General features: G+C 35.0%; 1 protein-coding gene across 1 annotated transcript in view; it reads left to right on the top strand.

The window, feature by feature from the left end:
- The window catches only part of LOC121971515, a 40,515-nt gene that overhangs the window by 13,861 nt on the left and 2,429 nt on the right, over positions 1-24,225 (top strand). The window contains exons 4-7 of the mRNA XM_042522824.1: positions 1,486-1,579; positions 1,745-1,805; positions 10,301-10,382; positions 22,406-22,461. Of these exons, the coding sequence (XP_042378758.1) occupies positions 1,486-1,579; positions 1,745-1,805; positions 10,301-10,382; positions 22,406-22,461 (293 nt within the window). The remainder of the gene's footprint in view (positions 1-1,485; positions 1,580-1,744; positions 1,806-10,300; positions 10,383-22,405; positions 22,462-24,225) is intronic.

The raw sequence follows: 24,225 nt of genomic DNA, 5'->3' as shown, positions 1-24,225 counted from the left end.
AGACCTTTTATGTTATATGGAGCTGAATGTTGGGCTATGACTTGAGCACATGAGCAGAAGATGAGAGTTGCAGAGATGAGGATGTTAAGGTGGATGTGTGGATATACGAAGATGGACAAAATAAGAAATGAGAGCATTAGAGAGAAAGTCGGAGTTGCATCTATTGAGGAAAAACTCCGAGAGACACGTTTAAGATGGTACTGACATGTACTTAGACGACCAATAAATGCTCCAGTTAGGCGATGTGAAATTATGATAAACATGCATATCACACGAGGAAGAGGAAGATCAAAAAAGACTTGGTTAGCAACAATAAAACAAGATAAAATTTATTTAAATATAAATGATGATATAATAGGAGATAGAGCTCAATGACGTAAAAGGATTCATACAGCCGACCCCACCTAGTGGGAAAATGTTTTGTTGTTGTTGTTAATGATCTATCCCATGAAATCATTAGAATACTGCTGCAGATGGGGCATTTGGTTCTACACAATTTTAGTTCCCTTCTTGAAGCAGTTCTGTCAACTGCATAAAAGGAAACTAAGGGGCTACATATTCAGAGAAACCATTCCGTGGATAATATTAAGGAGGTTGTTATAAGTTCTAGGAACTGCTACATTTGAACACAAATAAACTCACCTATTATACTGTGGAAGCATTTCTGACCCAGTATGCAATCATTATAATATTACCGTTGATGTGGCATTTGGTTTACACACGATCTTAGTTCCCTTCTCGAGGAAGTTCTGTCAACTACATAAAAGGAAACTAAGGGGCTACATTTTCACAGAAATCACTCCATAATATTAAGGAAGCTGTTATAACTTCTAGGAACTGCTATATTTGAACACATTTAAGTCACCTATTATATTGTGGAAATGATTTGGATCCTAAAATTCAATCAGCGTACTAGAAGATCACTATCTTTGTTCAGCAACATTTTTTGACACATTTACTTGGACAGGTCATTATGGGTTTTACTTAAACCTCAAATTGGAAGACTTGCTAATCCCTTAAGTTTGTCTGTGATTTGCCTACTTGAAGCTGATTTCATTAGTACCCTTTGCGTATAACTTATCCAAGTACCTTGTTATTGTTTTCTTGGTCCAACGTTCATGTATTATAGTTGGTAATATATATTATTGGTAATTTATACCATATACCAGGTATATGAACTTAGCAAAGTGCAAAAAGCATAAGTATAGAAATTAAAAATTGAAAGGAAATTAGGGAGATAGAAGTGCAATTATTTCTACATCAAAAGTTAAGGCAGTTAATGTAGACATCTTACTCCGGATGACACTGACTGCAGTTCTATGATCAATTATTTTCTTTAATTTGTGTACTGTTGGGCTATTTTAAATTAATGCTAATGGATTTTAGTTATGTTAATTAGTGAAGGATTGTGTTTCTATTACTATTTTATTGGTTCATCCTTTTTCTGTCACTCAATTTGCTAGATATATGGATAATTATCTGCAGATCATTTCAAGTTGGCCATGAGAAATTCCATGTTCCTTGGCTTTATGTTATAAACAGGAAAAGTTCTGAGGTTCCGCTGATAGATTTCCATTTGGTAAGTGATATTTGTTTTACATTGATAGTATAATGCATTATTCTTTTTCTGATATCTTATTGACTTACTTGGTATTCCTTACTCCATTCAGCTTATGTCTTGGACAATACAGTTGATGGAAATCAACTTTGGTAGGGTAACTAAGTTTGCTTAACTTTTGTGCAGAGATACTCTGGAAGTGATTTACATGGTGTCACAGCTAAAGTAATCGACATGCCTCATCATTGTATGGAACATAACTACCTTTCTTATAGTCTTTTATTGCGAGTACATGTATTTCGTACGATTAATCTCTTTTGATTGCTAGTCTACATGTGCATTTGGTACAATTTGCTGATGACTTGCGTTTAAGTACAGTTTGTCGTTTGATATCCTATTTTATTCATAATATGCCACCTTGTATGTTTACTCATCTTGCCGTGTAGACGAAATTCATAAAGGTTAGACTTAGATATGAAGATTTGGTTTAATTCACAAAGACTTCCTACATGTCCTTGCTAGGTCTTTATTTGGGTTTATTTAGGATAATATACGTATATGTTTGATTAACAAGAACTGTCCCATTATAATTATCATCATCATCAACATTGTTAAACCATGTTTGTTGCAGCTATTTAGCGTTGGCTATATGGATGTTATTCTTCTAACTAGGCTCATGCAAGGCTACGCCACTATTCACTAGTAATATTTCAATCAACTAAATTATTTGTTTTTACATATTTCTGGTCTCACTCTACGAGTAACACTTTTCACTTAATTTAGCATTGTTACTATGAAATCTACAAGTCACCTTCCAATGTCTCCACAATGTCTCGATTTATTCTTCCCTAATTTTATCGTCTATTTGAGATACACTTATTGCTCTCGCATAGTAGCTTTTTTTAAACTTATCATTTGTATTAACTCTGTTGGAAAGCTGATAACTATTTTAGGATAGTTTCTGATTTTGTAGGAAAAGAAAAAATGGTCATCAAAATCCCTTGATACAGTATCTAATTCAGGAATACAATATTTTAATTTTATTATTTTCTATTTTTCTAGTTTCTGTACATAATGTATATGTACTCATTATTGTGCATAGTGAAAAAAGTAAAAGAATTTATTTCCTTTTTTTCCCCGGCCTTCATTGCCAAGTTTCCATGTGCTCTTTCTCTGCATTCATTGCCAAGTTTCCGTGTGCTCTTTGTCGGCCTTCATTGTTGACTTTTTGTTGGTTTTCATTGTGGACATTCTTTTTTTTTTTTCTTCCTGTTGTGCCGACCTTCATAAATGATATTTTTTTCAGTCTGTGATGTCTAAGATCGTAAAAACAAACAACTTCCTTAATCTGACGAAGGAGCGACAAGAACCCATCTTGTTGTTGGTGAATTGCAGAATATTCAACTCTCTTACAAACTAAATGGTCAAAATTACTTGAAATGGTCTCAGGTCCATACTACCTAAAAGGCATAGGGAAAGTTGAATATCTTCTTGGCAGAAGACCAAAACAGGGTGATTTGGATTTTGATGCTTGGGATGAAGAGGACTCCATGATTATGTCTAGTTATGAAGTTCAATGACACTAAAAATTAGTCATATGTGTATCTTTCTCACCTCTTCAAAAGTTATTTGGGACGCCCTTCACTCAACATACTCGAAGGACAAAGATGTCGCCTTATGTTTCAAGTCATAGTGAAGATCAACAAAATGACAAATATGTTGTAAAATCTGTGACAAAAACTCAACTATTTTTGGGCCCTTGACAGGAAGTGCCCTAAGGCTTACTCAGAGGCGTGAATTGAGAAATGAAAGAAATTAAAGAATGGAAAAAAAAATCCTAACGGAAAGGGAAGATACAAGAAAAAGAAAGGAAGGGAAGAGAAGAGAAAAGAATTTCTTAGGAAGGAAGAGAGAATAGAAGAGAACATAAGAAGGAAGGAGTCAATGAAGTCGACGGTGGTCGCATGAGGCGATCGTGCAGGGTTGCTCGTGGCTCGCAACTGCACAAGGCGGCCGTGCAGGGCCGCACGCGACAAGTGTGAGGCGGCCATGTAGGATCGCCGTGCAGGGTTGTCCGTGGCACGCGACTGAGTGAGGCAGCCGTACCTACGACTCACGATTGCACGAGGCTGCCTTGCCGCTTGCGACTCCACGAGGTAGCCGTGCAAGGCTTCCCGCATGGGGTAGCACAGTGCCGGCCCTGGACCGGCTATGCTGAGCCACCCGTGACTTGCGTGGTTGAAGGGAGAGATGAGAGACGTGATGGGAAGGAAAGTCGTTCTATTCGATTTTGGGTGGATAAAACATGTTCATAGATTAATCCGCGGTTGTATTCTTAAATTCATCCATCTATTATTTTGTAATTAGTAAACGACGGAAAAGGATACATGATCCATCCTTTTTTATGAAATAAATAGCGGCACGGAAATTTTTCCGCACAAAAAACTCCTCAAATTTTGAATCCATCTTCCCAAGTAAAGAGGGCATAAGGATGTCGTGATGCAGAAATTTATTGAGAATGATTTGTGGTTGGGCTAAATGTAGAATTTAATATTCAAATTCTTTGCAAGGAAGATGTCCTGTGACTAGATGAGGTTATCACCTTGATTTGAGTTGAGGAGAGTCAAAAAGGCGTTATGCTGGAACTAGTGACAATTGAAGGATTTGCCATGGTTGCAAAAGAGAATACTAACCGAAATAAAACCAAGGAAACATCAATGACTCTCGAGATAATCTTTGGTGCCATACCATGGATCACTGTTGGAAAATTCATGGAAAACCCCTATTGCAAGTTTAGAACGGAGTTAGCGGGGTGCTAAAAAAATTCAATAACAACTTCATCAAGTCTCCTCCATTAAAGCCACTCCACAAAACTCAATCCGTGGCCTCCTAGAGAGACTACTCCTGACTACTTTAATCACATTGAAATTGAGAAACTTCGAAGTTTATTGGGGTCAGTGGCTTGTGTTCAGTAGCATTCTTTGGTAAGTTCCTCCCTCATCAATTACATGCCTCGGACTAATTTATACAAGATTCTTGGATCATTCATTTAGGAGCCACAAATCACATGATACCTTCTTAGTCCATTTTACGATATATTCATCCTGTCTTGCCAATAGGAAATTTTTTGTTGCTGATGATTTTGTTACCATGGTGGATCATGTTGGTCACATTCAGTTTTGTTTGCCCTTGTTACTAGCTCATGATATGAACTATAATGTCTTGTTGTATCCCTGTCACTGTTTAAGGAAGAGAATTGACTTGCTAAGGAAAAGGGTGACCTCTACTATCTCAATGCATTAGCCACATACCTACTGTCAAACATGTTTTCTGAGAGTGTTGTTTTTCTATTTCAAATAATTATATCATTTGGTGCAACATTTTTGTCTTGGTTATCCTTCATTTACTATTTTAAAAACAATGTTCTCTTCCTTATTTAGGAGTGTGAAGATTGAAAATTTTATTGTGAGGCATGTGAATTTGCTAAACATAAAACTGTCCATTCCAATGAGCAATAAAAGTTCTATCTTTTTATTTGATTCACACTGATTTATTGGGCCCCTCTAGAATTCTCAATGTTATAAGAGCTCAGTAGTTTATTTCTTTCAGTAATGATTGCACTAGTCTTTTGGATTTTCCTTCTCAAATATAAATTTGATGTGACTACAAGGTTTAAAATTTCGACCCGTGCCAAGGTTTCGGTCTTGAACTGGAACGATACGGTTTCGGTTCCGTATTGTGTCGTGCCGATATAATTTCGATATTTTTTAAATATAAAATATATTAATTTAAAAATAAAAATATTTAACATAAATATTTAAAAAATAATCAAAATAAACAATATAAAAAATAATATTTAAAAAAAGAAAAAGATATGAAAATAGGTAAAGAAATAAATAAAAATTTTATTATAAATTTTAAATTAAAATAAATGAAATATAAAATTAATTAGATTGTTTTATTAGGGTTTAATAAAGTCTCTTTAGATTATCTCCATCATAGTTAGGAGTTGATTAAAATAATTAACCTAAGTTTAATTAAAAAAAATCCGAAATCCGACACTACTCCCGAGCTTGCGCGACTTCGGCGCTGTCGCGGGGATAGCATGACTCCTCCAGCATGACCGCGGTGGTCGTGCGACCCCTCTTCAGTAGCCGTATGGTCGCACGACGCCTACACGGTGGCAGCGGAAGGGTTATGCGACCTCTCCATTGCTGTTGTGTGGTCGAGCGATCCCTCTGCTGCGGCCACAGGGTCGCGCAACACATCGCAGCTGTCGTGCGTATGGTGCCGAGGTCGTGACGGTGCCGATCCCTGGGCGGAACGAGATGTTTTGCCCGTTTCAATCGTCTCGGCACGGCACGGCACGACACGACACTTTAAACCATGGTGACTACTATCCTTCCAAACTTATTGTCATAATATCAATTTTGTGTCAAAGTAAAAAAGATTCTGTCGAACTTTTTTTTTTTTCATCATATTTCTACAAGAAGGGATAGTTAATGAGTTATCTTGCATAGATACTTCTCAACATAATGAGGTTGTGAAGAGTAAAAATGGTTACTTGCTTGCCATAACTCGTGCTTTGCTCTTCCAAAATCGAGTTCCAAAATCATACTGGGGAAGCTGTCCTTACATCAATCCACATTATAAATCGACTGCCCTCTAAAATCTTGGGTAATCAAACTCCTATTTAACTCCTTTTTTAATTTTATCATAATAGTCGAACCACAAATAATCTCACTCCTTGAGTCTTTGGTTGTCTTACTTTTGTTCATGTGTCTAGCCACAATAGAGTAAATTAGATCCACAAGTAATCAAGTGTGTGTTTGTCATCTGTTCTCCAACACAGAAAGGCTACAAGCTCTATCACCCACCTACATGAAAAATTTGTATCTCTGTTAATGTGATTTTGTGGAACATCAATCTTTTTTTCTCAGCCTTGAGGGTGTGTTTGGTTCTACTTAAGAAGATAAGATGAAAGATGCGCTCTTAACCTATCCATCTCACAACCTTACTCATCTTGGTCGACATCATTATCATAGGAGCCATCCTTGCAGTCTAAATTGTCCCCACAAGAAGTTGATCCCGTGCAAGTCCAAAACTAACTTTTACTCCTATTTCATCTATTATGATTTACCTATTGCCTTAAAAATGTGACAAGAAATTGCACTAAACATCCAAGATATCCATTAGCCAAATCAATGTCGTCTTTTCATAGATTTTCTATCTCATAAAAGTTTCTTAGCCAATTTAAACGTTATGCCAATTCCTAATACCTTTTTAGAGGTTTTATTCGATAAGAAGTGGAGAGAAGCTATGCGAGTAGAGATGAAGACACTTAAAAAGAACATAATGTGGGAAATCATGGAATTGCCACAAAATAAAAGAGTAGTGAAACACAAATGGGTGTTTGCTGTGAAATATCGATTAAACAGGCCTTTAGAGAGATACAAGGTGAGGTTGATTATCAAGGTTCTAAAATTCGCTAGGCGCTAGTCGGGCGTCAGACTAGCGCCTAGGCCGCTTAGGCGGGGACTAGGTACTGCTAGGCAGATTCCATAGTATCAACATAAATTGCATAATAAATCACATTCTATAACTTCAACACAATAACATTAAATTTAAAATGAGTATAAAATTACATAACTAATAAAAATAAAATATTACAAATTTATTCTACTTCTCCATAATTTTCAACAACTTGTTCTTCATCAGACACAAACTCAATATTATCATTATGATCCTCTTCTTCTTCGGATGCAAAATCATCCTCGTAAAGTTCGCTCACTCTAGAGCTTCTTCAGGTTGTTTGATGAAATGACGTTTCCAAAGGATGAGGTCTTGGCCAATCTTCAATTCAATTGCGACCAAGTCACTCAATTGAGGAAACATCAGACAACAAATTTTTCTTCAAATCGATTTCTCCCGCCTTTTAACTCTATGATTTCTCAGAAATGTGAGCTTCTTCATTCGCTCTGATTTCTCTAGCTCTGGTTACTCAATACGATTAAGATGAAGTTTAGTGCTAGCCGCTAGGGCAAGCTAACAAATTGATTTTCTTGTTGGACCAAAGTTTAGGTTTTATAAAACTTAAGCCTAACACAAAAAAGAAAGGTTACATTTTAGTCTTTTTTTGTAATTGAGCTTTAAATTTAAAGGCTCAAACTAAAAAAAATCATGAAAACCCACGATGCCTAGACGATTCGACCGATTAGTCGCTGCCTAGGACTGCCTAAGCCGCCAAGGCCACTTAGGCAGGCCGACTAGCATGTTTTCGGTGCGGCTGGCTAGCGGCACCTAGGCGGCTGGCTAGCGGCACCTAGGCGGCTGCCTAGCGGCGCTGCCTAGGCTGATTTTTAGAACATTGTTGATTGCTAAGGGCTATACACAAACCTATAGAGTGGACTCTATTAAGACACATTTGCACTGATGGCTAGGATGAATATAGTGAGGGTGAGGTTCTATTGTCCTTGGCTGCAAATTTCAATGGGGATTTACAATAGTTTGATGTGAAGAATGCCTTCCTTTATTGTGATTAGAGAAAGAGATATATATAGTAATTCCATCAGGCTTTGGAGGAGAGACCAAAGGGAGCAAGGTTTGCAAATTGAAAATGGTATTATATAGACTTAAGAGCTTGGTTCAGTAGGTTTACAAAAGTGATGCTCAATACCAGGTACAAACAAAGTCAAGGTGATCATAGATTATTCATCAAATAGAGTTATTGCTCTTCGAGTGTACATTGATACATAATTATTACAAGGAACGATGAGAAATAAAAGAAGTCTTTGACAAACTGTTTGGCAAAGTAATTTGAGATCAATCACTTGGGGAGTTGAAATACTTCCTTAGGAGTAGCTCCGTCTCATCAAGGTATCTTTATTTCCCAATAGAAGTATGTGGTTGATCTATTGAAAGAAATTGTTAGCATGTAAACCCACTTCAACTTCTATTGATCCCAATCACAAACTTGAGAGGCGAATGATGATAAGGCAGTAAACAGGTTTCCAGAAATTAGTAAGAGTTCAGGGCTATGACTCAAGGTGTGTGTGAGTTATTGTGGTCGAAGATCATCCTTGAAGATCTCAAGATTATGTTGGAGGAGCCTATGAGACTATATTGCAACAACAAGTCAACCATCAATATTCCTCATAACAATATGATAGGAAACACATCGAGATCTATAGACATTTTATAAAGAAGTTAGACAACAAATTAAATTGATGTGCTTACAAAGGAGCAACCTGAAAATGTGTTTACAAAGGGACTTAATGGACATGACTTCTCGACAATTATATCCATGTTGGGAATGGATGATATCTACTCACTAGCTTGAGGGGGAGTGTTAGAAAGCCACAATTATTTTATGATAGTTTTTGATTTTGTAGAAAAGGAAAATTAGTCATGGAAATTCATTTGGGGCTCCGCTTTAGGAATAAAATATTTTAATTTTATCCTTTTCTATTTTTTTAGTTTCTATACATAATCAATACAATGTATATATATACTCATTATTATGTATAATGAAAAAAGTAAGAAAATTTCATTCCATGTTTATTGTCAAACTCCAATATCTATCTTACCATTTTGATTTTTGCTATATCAATTATGTGTTTTTTTGCTAATAATCTAACATTAATTCATAAGGTATGGCAAGTTGTACTATTATTCTCTAAATTCTTTTCATTTTACCAACGTACAGCACAATGACCACATAAGACATAAGTCTGTATAAGTTCCTTACCACCCCTTATCTTGTTGATGATGTTTTCATTAATATCTTAGTTGAATGATAAATCCAAGACGTCCAAAACTCATTACTTCCATTCATATTAGATCTTTGCCTGAGCTTATTATTTAATCTATATCCTATGAGCTTTCTATTTTGATGGAGGTGTAGGTGCAAGAATTCATAAATATCATCATTGATTATTATTTGTGACAGCAACCACAAAAAATCTCATATGTATGTTTTACATGTAGTTCATTCATTATATTATCTCTATGGTTTATATTTCTATACAAGGCTGCATCACTAGTAATATAATTATTTGTTCTTACATTAAATCATCTTTGGTCTCAGTCTAATTATTACACTTTCCACTTAATTCAACTTTCTAACTATGAAATCTATTAGTTTCCTTCCAACAGCTTCCAAGCATCTCAATCTATTTTCCTCTAGTTTTATTATCTATTTGTGACGCACATAATTGCTCTCACATAGTAGTTTTATTATCTATTTTCCTCTAGTTTCCTTCCAACGACTTCCAAGAATTCTTATTATTTAATCAATATCCTATAAGCTTTTTAATTTTAATGGAGGTGTAGGTGCATGAATTTATAAACGTCATCATTTATTGCTATTTGCGATAACAAATAGAAACAATCTCATGTGTACATTTTACAGGTAGTGCATTGTCTTGGTGGTTTATACTTATTCTAACAGTTGCCATATGAGATGGCTGAATTTAGTATAACTTTCTGTTTAGTGCGAAGCAATGGGTTTACTTTTCATGTTCAAGATAATCTGTACAAAGATTTTTCCTCTTCTACCAATGCCACCTCATTTCAGACATGAAATTAAGCCGACAAAACCAAATGTAAAAATCAAATTTTGAATTACTCAAGGCTGTTACCTTCTTTCAGAGCTGTCATTTGATTTTTTTTTATTCATTCAACATTTTTTCTTGTAAGATTGCCCTCAGAGAAACCTAAACCTTTATCTTCTTGCCTAAACAGATATTGAGACCCATCCAGACATACGCAAGAACTTTTGGGATCCACAACATTGGCCGAAGTATGTGCTTGCGAGATATACATGGTATAATAAACTTATTAACACTGATTGTAATTATTTTTTAGTTTCTCCATGCTGCTTGATAGTCCAGATGCCAACTAAATCCAAACAAAGTTCACCTCTACTGTTTGCTATGTTATCTTTTCCATCTTTTGTTTATATCTAGATAGGAACTAGAATTTTATGAGACTGGCATATTAGAAATGTAGACACTAGTCTTCTGTTGTCTACTGTCTCAGAGGTATATGTTCTGGGCGTTTCTACTAAAAATTAATTATATATAATTGGACTATCTTAGTGTATGTTTGCGATTCCTTTTCTTTATTGGAGCCATGTCTTAAGGAAGGAGATTATAAATGTTGCTTCCTTAAATCCCAAAGCTAGTCATGTAATGGTTGACATATTGGTATTTCTATTCTGGACTATAGCTTGAAATCTCGTATTGTATCGGACGGCATGGTTGAAATATATCATTTCGAGAAATTATCAAAAATTCCATGCTACTCGATAGATCAGTACAAGTAATCTATCATGTGCCATTGTGATGATGAGTATTGTGTTATACTTGCATTCAACACCCCTTGACATCCTACAGAATGTGTCAAGATGAATTGAAATGGTATTTGTTATTTTTTTAATTTGTGTCTCTACATTACAATGTCAAGATTGTACCATTCCAAAGAGGACAAAGTATAGTTTTGTTATTTTCTTTATCACCTTCCTCTTTTACCTCTAATTCTCCACCGACACTATACATTGAAAAATCAGATCAGTACTAAAAATGCGAACTTCGGCATGGCCCAAGATTTTGAACCTTTGTTTAAACTAAGTTACTGATTTGTTGTGATCATGGAACAATTCTTTTTATAGAAAATTTATCTTATTACACTTCATCAGCTTGGGACATGTCCAGTCATTTTGTTCTTTCTTTTTGCAGTTGAGACAGTAACAATGCATATTTTCTCGACATTTTTCTTAAGTAAAACTATCTCTTCATCCTACTACTTGTCCTTGTATCTTATGCTTCCCAAACTTAATTAATTTGTTTTGTGACAACTTTTCAGTAATCCATGTTTGTATATGCACGTTTTATGGTTGGTTATATCTATGTCCCTGTAAGTGGGTATCTGGTTCTTTATCATTTTATTCTTCTTTTCTGTTCTTGCTGGTCTGCAAGTGAAATATACAATAGCAATCTTCATCGTTATATAGAGTTTTCTGCCTAATCTTTAGTGCATAAGATGGTTTCTTTTTTCTCCCTTAGAAAAGGATGGGATTCAAATCCTGATGAAAGAAACACCTTTGATCTGGGAAGGTACCCAAGGATTTCACATAATGTTCTTGGTTTGCTATCTACTATCAATATTTTTAGACCTGAGTCCTACTTGAGTCCCTACCGTAATCTAATCTGTGGATATGCTGTTATTTAAGTTTCCAATAGTTTCGTGTTTGAATTTTGATCGTTAGAAATTGAAAGTCAACACACTTTGGCATGCATTAAAGCATATTTGGAGGTAAGTTTAAATGAATCTTACTTCTTTAATTCTCTTTCATTAATTTGTTTACTTTTAAAAAATAAAACAATTGCAATTAGATGTTCCATATGGAACCAATGCTCGATTCTCTTTATCATGTGTTAATGCATGTCAAAATAATTCAGATGGTACATATTCATCTAATCTTCTTTCACGTAGTATATAATCCTAATAAGATGAATTACTTCAATACATGTCAAGCTGAATTCATATGCATTTTACTCCTTTAATCATCTTCCATTTAGAGAATATATGAAATTTATGTTTAACAATGTTAGATGAAGGAAGATAATTGTTAGGATAGGAGATGACGAGTTACCTATAACCGAGAGCTTTATGTATTTAGGATTGTTTTTGTAAAAGGATAAAGGAATTGAGAGATGTTTTATATAGAATATAAGCAGAATGATTGAAATGGAGGAGAGCGTCTGGTATTCTTTGTGATTGCGAGGTACTCTAAAATTTAAATGAAAGTTTTACGATGGTCAAATGTGCTATATTATATGGAGTTGAATGTTTGGCTATGACATAAGCACACGAGTAAAAGATGAGAGTCGCAAAGATAGAGATGTTAAGATGGATTTACGGAGGATGGATAAAATAAGAAATGAGAACATGAAAGAGAAAATTATGGTTTCACCTATTGAGGGGAAACTCTGAGAGATATATTTAAGATAGTACAGATACTTAGACAACTAATAAATGCTCCAATTAGGCGATGTAAAACTATAACAAATACATACATACATAGTGGAAGAGGGAGACCAAAGAAACTTGGTCGGCAAGGATACAACAACTAAACCTTATCCCATTAGATGAGGTCGGTTATATGAATTCTTTACGCTATTGAGTTATGTCTCCTACTATATCATTATTTTTATTTAAATAAATTTTATCTTGTTTTATTGTTGCTAACCAAGTCTTCTTTCGTCTTCCTTTTCGTTGTTTGATATGCACATTTGTAATAGTTTTACATCGTCTAATTGGAGTATTTATTGATTGTTATGTACATGTCTGTACCATCTTAAATACGTCTCCTAGAGTTTTCTCTCAATAGGTGCAACCTATACTTTCTCTTTAATATTTTCTTTGCTTATCTTGTCCATCCTTATATGTTGCATATCCACCTTAACATCCGCATATCTACAAATCTCATCTTCTGCTCTTACGCTCGAGTGCCCAATATTTAGCTTGGTCTAATTGCCTTTTTGTAAAACTTTTCTTTTAGTATGGTACTTTACAATCAAACACCTAATATTCTCCTTCATTCAACCATTCTACTTATATTCTATGTAAGATATCTTTCTTAATCTTTCCATCCTTTTGCAAAAATGATCCTAAATACATAAAACTCTCTCATCATCTCTTATCTTAATTATTATCTCATTACGTCTAATATTATTAAACTTAAATTTCATATATTTTGTCTTTACTCTACTCAAACTAAAGCCTTTACTTCTAGCATTTCCCGCTATAATTCGAGTTTAGCATTTACTCCTTCACGTGTCTCATCTACCAAAACAATATCTACAAACAACAAGCACCACGATACTAGCACCACGATACTGTATATTGGATGTGTTAGTTCGTCCATTATTGGTGTAAAAAAATAGGAACTTAGAGCTAATCATTGATGTAATCTTATTCTTATGGGAAACAATTCGGTTAATCAACTTGAAGTTTTTACTCTTATCATTACATCCTCATACATATTCTTAATTAGTTCAATATACGCTATGCTAACACCTCTCTTTTCTAGAATTCTCCATATAATTTTCCTTGGGATACTATCGTAGTTGATGAATACAATGTGTAAGTCTTTCTTCTATTCTTAATACTTTTCAATTAGTTGTCTGAGAAGATGTATAACTTCTATTGTTGACTTTCATAAATTCAAATTGATTTTCGGTCATCCTTCCTTAGTCTTTTTTCTATTATCTTTCCTAAAGTTTCATAGCATGACTCATTAGTTTAATACCCCTATAATATGTATAATTTTATGTCTCATTTGTTTGTATATAAGGGAACTAGAGTACTTACCCTTACCCTCCACTGATTTGATATTCTTTCGTTTTCAATATCAAATTGAATAATTTTGTAAGCCTTTCAATACCTTATTTTCCTAGACACTTCTATACCCTTATCAGAATATCATCAGGTCCACTTACTTTTCTATTTTATATCCTATTTAAAGCTTGTTCTACTTTTGAAGTTTAAATTCTACGATAAAAAATTAAATTTTTATTCTCATTTCACCTACTTAAATTATTTAAGTTAAGTTGTTCACCTAAACCTTCATTAAAAAATTGATGAAAATACCTCCTCTATCACCCACATTCATTAGTACCCTATTGCATTTATCTTTAATACTTTTTATTTTTATTTGGATAAGATCTCTTGTCTTCCTCTTTCTTGCTTTAACTATTCTATAAAGATCCCTTTCCTCTTCTTTTGTGTCTAATTTTCGATATAAGCATTCATAGGTTTCATTATCTGCTTTCTTGGTTATTGAATAATACTTTATAGGCCGTTCGTTTTTTTCCTTCACTTTCTCCAATACTTTCTCATTCCACCACCAAACTATCGAGATTTTTTACTTGGTGCATGACCGATCCTCCTGGTTACTATTTTCAATTTTAATGTGATCTTATCCCATCTCATATTCGAGTCGCCGTGCATTTCTCCTAATACTTGTGCTCCTACTCTATACGTAAATATGTTTTGTTTTCTATTCTTTAACTTCCATCATTTAATTTTAAGAGTGTGCACATTTATCATATACTATATTTGAGACGTATATCTAACACTACTAATCTATATTGGGTAGTTAAGTTTTCTTCAGGAATGAGCTTATCATCTTTACAAAATTTTCTATCCTTCTTGCTAACCATAAAAAAGTCAATTTGCGACTTATTATTTCTATTTTTGAATGTGACCAAGTATTCTCTTTTCTTAAAAAACGTATTTGCTAGTATAAGGTCGTATGCTATCGTCAAATCCAATATTATTTTACCGTTTTCATTTCTTGTTCTAAACCCGTAACCTCATGCACCCTATCATACTCCTTATTTTTTCACACATGCTCATTCAGATCTACTATTAAAAACATTTCGGTTGGTGGAATTGTTTTGTAATACTTCATCTATGTCATCTATTAATAATTTCTTTCGCCATCACTATCTTGAGAGCTATAATCCTAAATCCCTTTCTAACTACTCCTATTACTTCATTCTTTAGCGAACTGTCTACAACAATACCTACTTTATTTTTTATTTTATTCCTTCTTGTATACCATAACTTAAAACTCGAATTCTCTATCATCTTTGCCTTCTCTCCTACCCATTTTGTCTCTCGTACATACATCTTGTACATAATATTAATTCTTTTCCTAATAATCATATCTACTACCTACATGACTTTACCGGTGAGCATTCCTAGATTCTATATTTTTAATCTTAGATTATTAGTTTTTATACAATATTTATTCTTAGACAACATATGATTTGAGAATTTTTGCATATTTAACACTACACTCAAGTTCTTATGGAGATGTAGCGGTCCTTGGCAAGACGTTAAGACCTTGCATGCAATGCGTTCCTTCCGGGGAATAACCTAGCAACACAATGGTAGTTTTATAAATCCTTGAATATTTGCCTAATAAAGGAAGTGATCATCTCATTGCATAATAAAGTTGTGATTTATTGGATTACACTTTCTTTGATGAATTTTTTAAATTAATCTCTATATGCTTTTGTTCTCTATGAAACATGGGATTCAAGCTATATCATCGTAGTTTAATTGTTTTAACAAAGCTTTATTGGCTTTATAGAGCCCATATCCTATTGCAATTATCAAATGTTTAACCCAAATAAGGTTGCATGCTTGCTAAGGCGATGACTCTATACCTCTTTAGTCAACCATGCCATGATTATCTACTTGTTTCTCTTTCAAGAAACAACATTACATTTACATCCTAAGAGAACATAAGTAGATGTAAATTGCCAATTTGTAACTTGCTCAATGTACATCAGACTAACCCATGATTTGAAAATGATCTTGATCACACAATAATATCGAATCTTCATAATTGCTATCAAATGATCATTATGCACTTTCTGGAAGCCAACTCACACTAACACTTTAACAACAAATGAGATTTTAAGTCTGTTGACTTAGGAGATAATTTAGGATCTCCTAGGGTGGCTTATCTATCCTGGTATTGATCTAATGTTAGAATCCATGGAAATATCTAACATCCCTAACATATTTTGCTGCTCAAACATACCAAGTGCATACTTGTGTTGTGAAATGTATGAATCTTCACCTGAGTGAACAACTTTTATACCTAGAAGGTACTTGAGATCACAAAATAATATACCTTTTCCTAGAGCAGCTTACAAATAAAAAAGAATCCTCATAGCTGCTACCCAATGATCATGATATGGATTCTCTGGAAACCAACTGATCTCACTAACACAGCTAACAACAAATGAGATGTTAAGTCTGGTGACTGAGATATTTAGTTTTCTTATCAATCTTTTGAATTCCTAGGATTAGTCAGTGGATTATCTATTCTGGTATTGATCTAAGATTAGAATCCATAAAAGTTCTACTACTTTAGTCCCTAGCATGTTAAGCTGCTCAACCATAGCAAGTGCATACTTGTGTTATGAAACACATGCATCTTTGCCTGAGTGAACAACTTTTATACCTAGAAAATACTTGAGATTGCCTAGGCTTTTAATCTGGAAATGCTAATGGGGATAATCTTTTAACTTTACAGTGGTAAAATCATACTCACAATGATAACATTATCTACAAAGACATTAACTAGAATATGTTTTCCTGACTGAGAGATGAGATGAAAAGCTGAGTGATTTGTAACACTTCTAGTCATGCCGCACTAAAGAAGAGCTAAACTCAACCTCCAAAATCAAGTTCTTCAAGTTATTTTAGCCCATGATTTCTTTGGCATGCATACTAAACTAGTATCCCCTGAGCAGTAAATCGTGTAGGTTATGGAGTTTGTTCCATATAAACATTCGAAAGATCATCATGGATAGAAGACATTTTATGTGAAGTTGATAAAGGAGTTGGTGAAAAAAAAGATAATAGTAAGGAGCAAGGGAGAGAAAAAGCCAAGATGAAGTGATCTTGACATTGGAGAAAAGGTATCAAGGTAGTCAACACCATAAATCTTGGTGTAGCACTTGGTCAATAGGCTTTGATTTGATTAACAATGTCATCTAGTGAAATTCACTGAGAAATCTCATCTGCAGTATATTGTAAACTTCCTAAGAGGGAAAATAACCAGCTAGCAAGTACCCTCTGCAGTATATTGTAAACTTCCTAAGAGGGAAAATAACCAGCTAGCAAGTACCCTCTGCAGTATATTGTAAACTTCCTAAGAGGGAAAATAACCAGCTAGCAAGTACCCTCTGCAGTATATTGTAAACTTCCTAAGAGGGAAAATAACCAGCTAGCAAGTACCCTTTGAATGTAAAGGATCCATCTCGTCCACCATAGCTTGCCTCTCTCTAGAATCCCAAGTGTTCTGATACACTATAAGGAATCAACTTTGAATATAAAGAAGAAACTAAGAAAGTGTATTTGGGTGGCAACAGACATAAGATATAAAATGAGAAAGCAGATATGAGGTGGAATATTTACAAGTACTTTTGTGAAAAACAATGTGAATGTCCAAACCAAAGGTGCGACTAGGACAGTTGTCAGCTAGAGTTAATCTTGAGGATGTGTTGAAGTACCTTCACGGTATTGATATCAATTATATACCAGTAGAGGTGGCATCTCAAGAAATGGAATCTTAAAGTTCTGGAAGTTCCATAGCTAGAGTGGGGAAGGATAATTATTTAGGAACAAAAAGAATCTTCTTGATTAACTTGGATAGGGATGATGCAAAGGAATAGAAAGGAGTGGACTTGATCAAGGTCGCATTAATAGAGATAGAAACACGACAAAATTGAGAGTGACAATGACTTTATTGGAGGCTTGAATAATTAAGAAAGATATACTTTAGAGATTATTGTGATAACTTATCACAACTAGGGGATACAAGATAAACAAAACAAATGCACCCAAAGACCTATGGTGAAAGAGTAGATAGTGTCAAGAGGAAAGAAAATAGTGAACTAGATATGAATTTGAAGAGTGGAGAATGTCATATGATTAATAAGATAACATGCAGTGAGATTATTGTGCTTCTCAAAACGAAAGTGATACATGCATATGCAAAAGTGAAGTTCTAGCAGTGTCAATAAGGTAATAAGGTATTGATGCTTCTGTTTTGCCATACCATTTTACTGAGGTGTGTGAGGATTAGAAGACTTAAGAAAATATCATGGTAAGATAAGATAGATAGGAATGATTGGAAGGAATGAGAGGTGTTTCATAGCATTATCATTCCATGAACTTTGATAGACATATCAATCTGATTTTTAATCTCATCTTAAAAAGGAAGAAAAGATAGAAAAAGTTTTTGAATAGTCTTTCATAAGAAAACACAATGTCATTCTGGAATAGTATTTAAAACCAAAAATAGATTTGACACAACTTGGGTCTTATCTGTTTGAATGAACCAAAATAAAGGTGCAGAGGCACGTTTTAGACACTTTTAGGGAAGAGAACCTAATATGTTTACCAAACTTTCTAGCCTCACATCCCAGAGACTCAATACTAGCAAACCTAAGAACCATTTGCTTCAAGTGTTGAAGGGAGGGATGGTCAAGACCACTGTGTAATTGGACATGAGAGGGTGTAGCCAAAAGGGCCAACAATAGTGAAAGCACATCTAGCTGATAAAATCTACACCTTGCTCATCCTTGAATGTTAAATAGAAACAAAAAGCCACATCAAATGTGATAGAACAATTCAAAGATCTAGTAAATTGACAATTAGACAATAAAATCAATACAAATTTAGGAACATAGAAGGCACAAAAAAAAAAAAAATAGAGTGAGAATGAAAGTGAAACTTCACCAATACCCTTAACGTAAGATTTAGACTCATTGGCTATCATGAGATAGGTAGGACTTGTGAGTGGCATGCGATTAGAGGAAAAACATATTAGAAATATGCTTAGAAGCCAGATTCTAGGATCCATGGGGAAACCTAGTGGTATGTGATAAATAGACTATTGAGGTATATTCATGGGTAAGTGAGGTAAGCAGCTCGTAAAGTCTGCACCTTGCTCATCCTTGAATGCTAAATAGAAACAAAAGCCACATCAAATGTGATAGAACAATTCAAAGATCTAGTAAATTGATAAATAATAAAATTAATGGAAACTTAGGAATATAGAAGACAAAAAAAAAAACGAGGGTGGAAGTGAAACATCTCTAATACCCTTGACTATAGAGAGACTCATTGGCTATCATGAGACAAGTAGGATTCGTGAGTGGCATGAGATTAGAGGAAAAAAGACAGGTTATTAGAAATATGCTCAGAAGCCTTGAGTCTAGGATCCAGGGGCAAACCTAGTGATACATGATAGATAGACAATAGAGGTAGCTGAGATGATGCACTAACAGTGGTCTAGAATTTAAGAAGCCAATATTACCCTTTGCAGGTACTGTAATGGTGGAGCCTACTAGGCAACAAAAGTGTAGGATGGATGAATCTATAAAGAGTAACGTGTATCCTTGACATGCTTAAATTTGCCACAATGAGTGCACTTGGGTATGATGACCACCTCTACCTTGCCATATTCCTCTATGGTTACCTCATTATCCTTGTGAAGGTAAATCATCTATTAAACTAGATTGGTAGACCACAGGATCAAAAGATTCGAAGAAGTAGTCATAGTGCATAACATCCTTATGTACACATCAGTTAAAGGAGTAATGGAAGAACCACCTTGGATCTAGGATGCTGTTGACAGTGAAAAAATATAATGGTCAGCAACCTATCGATGTGATCTCGCATCTCCTTGACATATGGAGAGACTAGAAGCATATATCTACCACAACCTCAAAGTGACCTACGTGAGTTGCCATCTTTGTATCTCCTTGGTGTCACCAGAATAGGTTGCCAATAATGTCATAAGCTTGAGAGATGTCACCCATATACAGAGCCTAGGTTTGAGTCTTGTAGTATGAAAAGAAATAGTAAACAATTTCAAGCTAGGATTAATAGATTGCCACAAAAAGCACAAAGCTAAGCACGAATCCTCTCCTATATAGCTGAATGGATTTTGGAATCTCTACGGTTTGAGGAGTGAGTCTAGCTGCCCTTGGCCTATGGGCCACACTCAGTTTGCTGCAGTACATTATGTGCAGTTATTTTCATTAAACTTTTCTATAGTCAAGGGCCAAAAAATAGTAGGATTGGTAACAGTAGGATGCATTGAAGAGGTTAAGAGTCTGCATCTCCAGAATATAAATTGCTCACTGGAAGGTTAGAGCTGGGTTGAAAATGGGTACAGGCCCGCTGAATTTGAACGATTGGTCTACTGACTAATCTAGAGCTCTACTAGCCCAGGGAATTGGGTTGGAACTGTTCTGAGTAGGTGACAAAATCTAGCCCAAGTTTGTGAAGTGGCCCTCTTTGGTGTTGGTAGGAACTGTTCTGTGTCTGAACTACTTCATGCTTTCAGTGTAGGAGCACAACCCTCCTTGAGGAAGTGGCTTATATGACCTATGGGAATTGGAGGTCGGCCTTGATGGACTGATCAATGTGGAGACAGGCTTGTATGCCATGATTGGAGGGTTTAGGAAGTGGTGCGGCTTCTTCAACAGAAGCAGCGGTGAAGGTTGATGATAGCCACTTGATGAAGCAGAAAGAACCAAGTCGATTAGTGACAACGAATGTCTGCAATCGAAAGGGGAGAGGAGGCAGGCAAAAATTGGAGATGAGAAGGATGACAAAATGGGTGGTTCTGATGAGTCTTAGCTGTCAACGCTCACGGAAGGAAGCACACATGAAAGGAACAATTGAAGAGCTATCACTGCACGTGGAGGGATACACGTGTGAAAGACTCATTGCTGGAAAGGATGGTGATGCAATGGATATGAAGAAATGAGAGGCTGGAATAGGAAGCTTGCTGTTGGGAGCTCAGTCAACGACAAGGGTTTTAACCTAGAGAAGACATGAAGGGAGACGACATAGATAACCATGCTGTCATTTGTGTAACCCCATTTCTCTAGTGCAAAACGGTATAAAAAGCATCAGCTAGGTTTTTTGTAGAAGGGGTTTTAACCCTAGTTCTACGTTATCTTTCCACTGTAAACCTTTGTGATTCATGTTGCACTTTAACTCAGTTACTAATAAAATTATCTTGTACCTGAGCTGGTTTCTCTTGTTGCGTGTAAATGTTTTTTCTGGAACCTATGAGTGTTGTTTCCAAGGTTTAAAATTTCGACCCGTGCCGAGGTTTCGGTCTGAGACCGGAACGATACGGTTTCGGTATCGTATCGTGCCGTGCCGATACGGTTTCAGTAATTTTATTTAAACATTAAATCATAAAAAATATAAAATAATTAAAATATATATATAAGAATATAAATTTGATTTAATAGAATTTTTATAAAAAATTTTAAATTTTTTTTAGAATTTTAAAGAATTTTTAAAATTTTTAAAATAGTAAAAATAATTTCAGAATATTATTTAATAAAATTGGTTATTTTTTAAAAATTTTAAATATATTTTTTATATTTTATTGGGATAATTTAATTAGGATTTAAAAAACCCCTTTAAAATATCACAATTAAATGGGAATTGTTTAATTTATTTAAATTATAATTTTGCACAGTGATTCCCTGACCCAGCGCCCGCGCCCGTGCCCGCGCCTCGCCCGCGACGCCACCGACGCCCCGTGGACGCCTCCGACGGCGTCGGAGGCGTCCGGCGACACCTCCGGCGGCACCGGAGGAGTCCGGCGAAGCTTCCGGCAGCGCCAGAAGCGTCTGTGACATTTTCGGCGTCGCGAGTTGCGATTTCTGCTGCTCGCGCGACTCTTGGCGCGTGACGCACGACGCGACGAAATTGTCGCTCGTCCGGTGCCGGTTTCAGTGCGCGGGCGGAACGGTAAGTTTCGCCCGTTCCGCCCGGCACGAAACGAAATTTTATTCACTGGTTGTTTCCAAGTTCAATTTGCCAGCGGCATCCGAGCATCATTTGGAATGAGCATTTGTCACTGTGATTTGCTTGTTTGTTGAATACATGTTTCAATCAGAATTTAAATTTTCTCTAGAGAATGGTATGATTGAAATTTACTCGGCTACGGACCAGGGCGTGGATAACACAATTATGGACATTCTGTGGTGATCAGTGATATTTTTAATGGCCTTTTGATTATTTTATCATCGATATGGTTTGATCAGTGATTTATAGTACATGGTCTACTAAGCTGATAGATCAGTGACATCGGATTGGTATTACACTTCTTTCAGTGCTTTCTACTTGTAATTCTATTTGGTATTTTTACACTTGTTCAGTGCTTTCTACCTTTTAAGTTTTTTAGATCTGTCATTGTGGATGGGTATATTTTCATGACAGGGAGGAACACTCAGATATTGATGTTGCTGGAGGATTCTATGTATTGTTCGGATCAGGTAAAATAATTCTTGACTTTGTTTTTTTGGCAATTGAGTGGTGCTACTTACCTCCCATATTCAATTTCTTAATTTTTTATTCGCCTTGGCATTTTTGGTTTATACAATGGCAGTCTGCCATGTTCGTATCTTGGTTTGTGGACTACCACTAAGCAATAAAAAAATTGCCTGTCTGAAACAAAAAAAGGATAATTATAAAGAATTAAAGCATCAAACATTTTTATAAATTATAACGTATAAATACTTAAATTTATATTAAATTGAATGTTATTCAATACTTCTCTTTCCCTTTTTATTAGGTATTTCCTTCTCTATATTAAAACACTTTAGACATCTATCCATAAAACTTCTGGAAGACAAGTTTCTTTACTTCAGTATCCCATTCATCATCAGATTCTATATGAGACAAAAAATTGGATTATGTAAATCTCTTTTCTGTTAAGGTACTTTCTGCTCAACTAATCTTTAAGATTATATTTTATAAACACCAGTTGCATTTAGTCATTCTTGCTCTAAATGTTTTTTTTTATACTTTTAGAATGAACATGCTCAAAGGCCCAGTTCCTTTTGCACTATGTAGTAACATGTTGAACTCATAACATGGCAAACCTTTGAGGTTCATGACATTCCTCTTCATAACTTTCCTACTATAAAACTATAGAAAATAAACTAAATCATGAAGAATTTATTTTTTGTAATAAAATAATTTACATGGTTGTTTTCTATCTCTTGTTCTAACATCATACTCATTTGACTTTTATTTTCACTTTTAAATTTTTAAGTTTATCCAACTTTATTCTTGTTTCTATATCTTGATACACTGTCTCTATTGTCTTGTAGAGACCCTCGGAGAAAATCCTCTCCCGCCCCTTAGCCAACTTGGCAGTTGGCTATAAGCTGACGCCATGATTTACCTCCCTTCACATAATCTAGGGATAGGTGTGAGGGGCGCTTTGGGTGAGCGTAATCACCTTTTGCTACAATTGTAGAGACTGATTTTAACTTTCACATCAAGAGTAAAATTTTGATTATAATGAAAGCTGAAATTTAAGTTTGAAATCATGTTATGCGCATATACGACAACAACAACCACCAAGCCTTATTCCATTAAGTGGGATCGGCTACATGAATCCTTTTACACCATTGAGCTCTATCTCCTACTACAACATGAATAAAAAATTATAAAGGTGCTATAAGACTAAGGATTCAAATTTACAAAGGATTGAGATAGTAGGCTATTACATGTAAAGGTCTATGATGTTGTAATTTGCATCAAGTGTCAATATCTACTTTTAATGTTATTAAAGTTCTTTGAAATTTGTTCCCTGGCTTTATCCATACTTCATAAATATATCCCATAGTTGTCCATGCATCACCATCCACAAAGACCAAGTACTTTCACAAGTTAAGTCACGTTTTAAACAAAACTATTTTGATTTTCAAAATCTATGATCACATAATACAACATCATGTACTTTTACCTTTTAATTGGACTTGCAAAAGAACTGCCCATAATTTGTAAGAGTTTTTTTCTCCAACATTGTTTTCAGTAAGTATAATTCATTAGCAAACATGGAAATAATTGTAGTTTTTTTCTCCAACATTGTTTTCAGTGTCAAGTATGCAGAAACAAATTTGGTTACTGCTTTGTCAATTCACCACAGCAAATCTCCTATATAAATTAATTGGGAACTAGAGTGTGCGATAAGTAAAGATTTTTATTTGTTTCGCATGTGCTATTACAATATATAATAATATAAATAA

The sequence above is a fragment of the Zingiber officinale genome, chromosome 4A (assembly GCF_018446385.1).
Source record: "Zingiber officinale cultivar Zhangliang chromosome 4A, Zo_v1.1, whole genome shotgun sequence".
Taxonomy (NCBI): Eukaryota; Viridiplantae; Streptophyta; class Magnoliopsida; order Zingiberales; family Zingiberaceae; genus Zingiber; species Zingiber officinale.
This window is presented reverse-complemented; position numbering and strand designations above follow the sequence as displayed.